This window comes from Mchenga conophoros, linkage group LG12, assembly GCF_057382185.1.
Source record: "Mchenga conophoros isolate Kocher_MC1m ecotype Shallow Benthic linkage group LG12, M_conophoros_male_GT1.1, whole genome shotgun sequence".
NCBI lineage: Eukaryota > Metazoa > Chordata > Actinopteri > Cichliformes > Cichlidae > Mchenga > Mchenga conophoros.
The window spans coordinates 100190-106759 of NC_140537.1; the positions used below are offsets into that span (position 1 = coordinate 100190).

Here is a 6570-nt window from a genome sequence, read left to right on the forward strand (position 1 = left end):
AAATAACTTTATCTTGTACTTTCCACTCTCTTGACGAGGCTCCTGTCTCATGGCCGACAAGTCCAGGCAAAACACTGGGGGCGGGGCTGTGGATGATGACTAATACAAATGAATTAGCACAACTTAAACGTTACAAAAACATAATGTGTACTTATTACAATAAAGTTATTATATCATATGTATACTTTTGGGTCTACCTAACAAACTTCATGAAAGTTACTTTAACTATTTTTCAGAACTGAGTAAGAACAACTTACTTATTTTAGTAAGATGCACTGTTGGGTTTTACAGTGTAGTATATATCCTAGTAAGTTATAGTATCCTTTCCTTTGGGAAGGTACCACCTGTGCAGTCTGCAATTCTGTTGAAGAAAGATGTTGAATCTATTTAATTACTGGAGAAAAATAACAGATTTCTGTGCATTTGTTTTATACGTGCATTAAATTAAAAACGTTTTTGTCAGTTAAGCATCTTGAGGCAGAGGGTTCCCTATTTTTCTTTTCTTTTTTTGCTGGGAGTTGGCAACCCTATTAGTGAGGAATATGTAATCATAAATTAGGTTGTTTTATATTTTTAAGTACTGTCTAGAATAGCAGAATAGTGAGGACGGTGTAGGTTTAAGTTTATTACAAAGGCTTTATGGCTTTTCCTATAATACCACGGTGGGCCGGTCACTAGTCAAAATGCCCGGGCTGATTTTTTTGTCCCAGTCCAGCCCTGCAGTAACACTACCTGTCATGTGTTCCTGAATGTGCATCAATACAAAGAACATTACAAATCATGTTACTGATTCTGTGAATAAAGGCACAAACACACAGAACTGGATATTATGGATTTTAATCATAATTCCATTTATTTTCATAAACCTCTCCAAGTTACAAACTCTGCTTCAAAGGTGCTTTTTTTTTTTTTTTTTTTTTGAATGCTCAAAGAAAAAGAAGAATTTTATAAATTAAATTTTAGGTCAAACAGTCTGAACGAAACATTTCATCATTCATTCTTCCTGAGGTTCATCGTGGTATTGAGACAAGGCTCAGAAATGTGCAGCGTAAAGTCTTTTCGTGTACTGCCACCAGGGGGCAGTGTCATAAATAAGGGTCGTGTTCCTACTGGCCATTAAGAAGAATGCAGGTTTGAGGGTGAACAGCAGGCTTCAGGTGAACAGCAGGCGGGCAGTCTGGGAGGTGAAGATGTTCTCGGAGAAGAAGAGCGAGCTTCACTGACGCTTCCTCCGAGCTCTGCGGTTCTTAAACCACACCTGGAAACGAAGGAGACACAGAGTTAGTCTCGTGATTCTAATATGCGTGCGCATTTCGGTCTGAGAGGACAGTGCAGCTTACGAAAATGTAACAGTTCAGTACCAAAACTGTAATCTTGAACTACAAACTGCAATCTTAGTGAAGTACTAATCCTTCACAGGTCTTCATCTATTAGAAATACCGGGTAAAGGTCTAAAGTACTCAAACACTACAGTACAGTGGCGGAGCGGGGGGGTGGCTTACTGGGCTTAAGCCCGGGTTGTTTTTTCAGAAGCCCGGGGTCTTTTGGAGTGTAATTTTTTCATAGTTAGATGCCTGGCTGACAACTGTATAAAACAAAAACTACACACAATATTCGAAGCACATAGTGCACACTGTGGGAATTTACGACTGTGCGTAAATCCCCCCTAATATTGGTATGATCCGAGCTCAGACACTAAGCGACTGAGCGAGGGGGCGGGGCAGCTGCTGCCTGCGCGTGCGCTGTTGGAGAAGCGCAGCCAGGCAGACAGAGGAGAGCTGAAGTTTGAGCAGGTACCAAAGCAAATCATTCGTACCGTACAAATAATGTAAATATGACGGTGTATCACAAAAGATTGATATCAAACTGATCATTTGACCCATATTAAGTTACTTGCTCTTCAAGTGAATCAACAAATGGCAACATGAAAAGCCGAACAACAACACTGCTGTTTTTTTAGAGAGTCTTAGCTTACATGTGTGTTTATTTCATATTTTCAGTTGTTACCCTCCACGGCTAAATAAATCGGTTTCAGTAATGCACTGATATACAAGAATGGACATAAGGAGCTTCTTTCAAAGAAAAAACTCAGGTAGATGTTATTTTATATATTGTACTTTGTATGTTGTTCAGTATATTCCTATGCAAAACAAAAATTTCAACACACAGCAGTATATTGACAGTTGAAACCAGATATTTACATACACTTTATGGAAAACACAAGAACATTTTTTTACTGCACAACATCAGTTTAGAGTAAACTTGTTTTGTTTTGGATAAATAAATATTGAAATATATTTTGAATTAGTTAAATGTCAGAATAAAGAGAGACAGAGCTTTCTATTTTTTTATCTCTTTCATCAAATTTAGGAGTACATATACACTAAGTTTATTGTTAATTAATAAGAAAACTGCAGACGATTCCATTCTGAGCTGAAGAAGCTTCTGATTGGTTAGTAGAGTCCATGTGAGTAAATTGGTGGCACAGCTGTGGATGTGGATATAAGGCAAAACACAGAGCCTGTTTCTTTGACATGGGAAAATCCAGAGATATCAACCAAAACACCTGGAAAAGAATTGTGGAGCTCCATAAGTGTGGCTCAGTTTGAATACAATTTGGTGCCATTTGCAATTAAGAAATACAGATAGTTTCTCTCTTTACTCTTAAAGTTAACAAATATGTTTTTTATATTTATCAATCTAAAAAAATAAACATTTAGTCTGATATGATGTTACAATTAAAAAAGTGTTTTTGTTTTTATCTGAAGAGTACATAAATATCTGGTTTCAACTGTGTATTTGATGATGTTGGTGTTTGGCTTGATTGTCAGCACAAAGAGGGAGAGAGAGGAGCAGAGAGAGAGAGAGGAGAATGAGGACAGAACAGAGATGAACATAAGCAGGTGAGACACACATGTTAGTCAAATGGTTGTTTACCAAAAGTATCACCGTATCATAGGTACTCATGTATCTCGTACCTAATGTTTCTTTTTAGGTTTGTTATTTTTCAAATTCTACATTTATTAAGTTCTGCAGGCTTGTTTTCACAGCAAGGCTAAATAATTATATGAACCTTTCTGAATCTAAATAGTGGACTTCGGTAGAATTAAAAAATAAGTGTAGTGCAGGTTTTAGTGCTACTATCATCTAGTTCTGATTCTGGTTCTGTCTTGGTTAAGTCCTAAGTAGTCCTGATTTTGAACTGTTGTAGTCCTGTTTTAATTCCGAATCAGTTCTGGGTCTGGTTGAATTGGGGTTTAGCCCCGACTTTGTTCTTGCTGCTTAATTTAAAACCTATATGAAGTCCTGCTTTTTTGAACAAAACTCAAAACAGAGCCTATAACCCCCCGCCCCCATCCCACATGCATACTACCCTTTAGGGCTAAGCCCTGGGTGTATCAAATGTCTGCCTCCGCCTCTGCTACAGTATGTTGGAAGGCATGAAGGTACCTAACGTTTCAAAAGGCCCAATACTGAAAACTAGTAACCAGTGTAGTATCAGTACTGGGAACGTTAAAGGGATTCAAAGGTACTGGATCACCGTAGCACCGTCCATCTTCACTGATAATAAACATTTAAAAGTCTTCGAACTTTTCCAGGCAACTATTTTTTCTCCTCTTATTTAATGAGTCAGTTCTACAAAACATGAAACTTCGGCTACAGCACGAGTCAAATTTAGTCAAAACAATTAAGTCAAATTTCAGGAACATTTCAGTTTCCCCATCAGTGAGTCTGCTGTCATTACATGCACCATTTACAGCGCCTGCGCATGAGACATTTTTATTGTTTTTTCCGTTTCAAAATGCAGAATCTTAAAATTGTTAAATAATAACATAAACTCTGGTTTAATGATGTTTTTCTAAAAAGTGAATTCGTATGTTGTTCATTCCCTGGCTGCTCTGTGCGCAAAGATTAAAAAAAGGCCTTTGTGTTTAATGTATGCATGTAATAAAATACCCTTATTATTTTTAATTACTTGAGTCAAAGTAAAATGGAACTTGGGAGCCTTTTGTGTAACTTGGAGGGATTTTACGCACGGACGGTCACTTGTTCGTTCCTCACGGCCTGACAGCCTCACACCCCAAATCAACATGTCGGACTCACCCTGACGGTCTCCTCGCTCAGCCCGGTGCGCCTCGCCAGCTCGGCACGAGTCTCCACTGAGGGGTACTCCGTGATCTCGAACAGCGCCTCGAGCTGCTTGATCTGACTGTCAGTGAACACCGTCCTCACCCGGAACTTGTGAAGCGACTGCGGGGGCACCGCCGAGGGCTGCGGGTATCCGCTGTAAGCCCGCCAGAGGCTGCATATCTGGGGAGGAAAGGACCAGAAATGCTTTTAGCGAAGAAAGAATCAGACAAACAGAAGCATGAATATCACAGCAAACACATCCTGACTGTGACTAAATCCGAAAAATAATAAAAGTTTCCCATTTTTAAAAAAAGAGTCTCAAAGTTTTGGTGAAGAAATAAAACTTGAACTGTGAGAGTCTCTGCTTACCGGCACGGTTTTGCTGAAGTGCGCGTAAACTCGGGGTTTGAGTAGAAGTGCTGCTGATGGACAGCGGGTTTGTAAAGCGGAATCGTTCCTCTCCGAAGCTCATCTCTCTGCACTGCTGGAAGCCCATCGCCTGTAACGGGACCTGGACCGGCGAGGGAGCTCTGACATTGCCGATGACCCCCCGGTGATACCCGTTCGGTGGAAAGTCCTGCAGCGGCGGCCTCGGGCAGAGCTGCGGGGAAAGGATGCGCTCGATGCTGAAGTCCGACACTCGGCCTCGGTCCATGGTTTCTCTCTGTGACCCGAGAGCTCCAGCGTCCACCTTTAAACACCTTCTGCTCTTTAACATGTTTAATCAGCTCCTGAATTCAGACATGAGAAGAAATCTGGACTTTGATTTGACCCCTGACCCTTTGATGGTTTGAAGTGGGACGATGACTGACAGCAGCTTCTGTAATGGGTGTGTTACCTGTAACTTCAAAGAGCTCCTTCATCAGTGATGGCGCAGTTTTAGTTGTTAATGAAGTTTTTGATTAAAAGTTCAACTTTTGTTTCACTCTGAAAAGATGAAAGACTTTGGATCTTAATTAACCCCAGTTTGTAAACGCCTCAGAGACAACAGCCAAGACTGGAGCGAATCAAACCCTCATAGATTAAATGTTAATGAAACCACATTATGTAAAACACCATAGTGTACGAAAGACACACTTCTTTACATTTGGAAACTCTGTGTAAGAACAGAATAGTTTGATACATACGAGATTTACTTTTCATCTCACGACGTTTTACATTTAAATCCCTTTAGTTCCGTTTGAAAGACCAAAACTCCTCTTTATTCTTTAGCTTCGAATATGACTTAAAATAATATTCGAGATATGTTTAGTAAGTAAATTTAAAACGGGTCTTTTACCGTAAATTATCCGTATTTTGACAAACATTTTAAAATACAGGAGAGAGGATCATCGTTTATGAAAGCAGGCAGAGCGAATAATACTGAAAAAAAACTTTAAATGGTTTTTATCCATTTATTTTTATTAAACACTCTAATAAAATTCGTTTATTTATGTTTATTTTTATTGTATTTATCTTCCGTCACACAAGCAACCAGATGATTATTTATTTTTTTATCTACTTAATGAACATTCTTGACAATGTAGATGATATTTAGATAGATATTTTTGTTGTATTTAATAAGGAACGATTTATTTTAAATTATTTATTTCATGAATTTCATATGTTGTATATTTATTTCATTCTTTATTTTTTATGTATTTATTTCTTGCAGTGTGTGCTGGTGACCACCAGATGTCGCCGCAGTCCAGTTTTAGTTACATATACAAATCTGCTAACAGGCAGATGGGCCTCCTGCACTGTTAAAGCTTTTAGGTTTTTTTTTTAAAGAAAAGTTTAATAAGAAATAAAAACGGTCACGTGGTTCCGAGAGCATGAAAGCTCTGGAGTGAAACCAGCGTGTTTGTGCATCGCTGCTTTCATCATGTGGAGATTTCACAAACTGGAGACATCAAAGCATCAAAAGCTCGATGAGCTTTTCTCACTTTTTTTCTGGTTTGATCATCTTAAGTCCAGCATGAAACCCAGCAGGGATCCAACACTGAACACAACCATAAAATAAGGTTCAGCGCCTCAAACTGCTCTCAGACATTAGTCTGATAAAAGTTTCCATCAGAGGTTTAGAGGAGCTGTCATGTTTTAATCACAGGTAGAAAGCAGCGTTTTATTGGCCTCATCACGTCAATCTCATCTTACATACAGGCTAATAAGACCCCTGCATGAACAGGACAGTGAAGGAAGATCAATCAGTAATCAACAGCAGATCAATGACTTTTCCCTCTCTTTGAAGTCTCCTCCTCAAATCTGGGGGATCGTTAAGAAATGAAAAGGAGAAACTGACAGTTAAAGAGCAACTTCTCAAAGATCAAAGGGAACATTTAAACCTGTGCAGAGTTTCTACAGAGATTTGATAAGATAGAGACAAAAACAACTCAGAAAAGCCTGGATTTAGAGTCTAGAAGCTGAGCTTTTTAAAACTGTGTTTTAAATCACATTTAA

General features: G+C 38.9%; 1 protein-coding gene across 1 annotated transcript; it reads right to left on the reverse strand.

Annotated features, from left to right (window-relative positions):
- Positions 1 to 1216: 1216 nt before the first annotated feature.
- On the reverse strand, positions 1217 to 4786 carry LOC146561806 (homeobox protein goosecoid-2-like). Its single transcript, XM_085294664.1, has 4 exons — positions 4501 to 4786; positions 4398 to 4402; positions 4105 to 4311; positions 1217 to 1258 (listed from the first exon to the last, which is right to left on the reverse strand). Exons 1-4 carry the CDS (start codon positions 4784 to 4786, stop codon positions 1217 to 1219), a joined length of 540 nt encoding a protein of 179 aa, XP_085150790.1.
- Positions 4787 to 6570: the final 1784 nt, after the last annotated feature.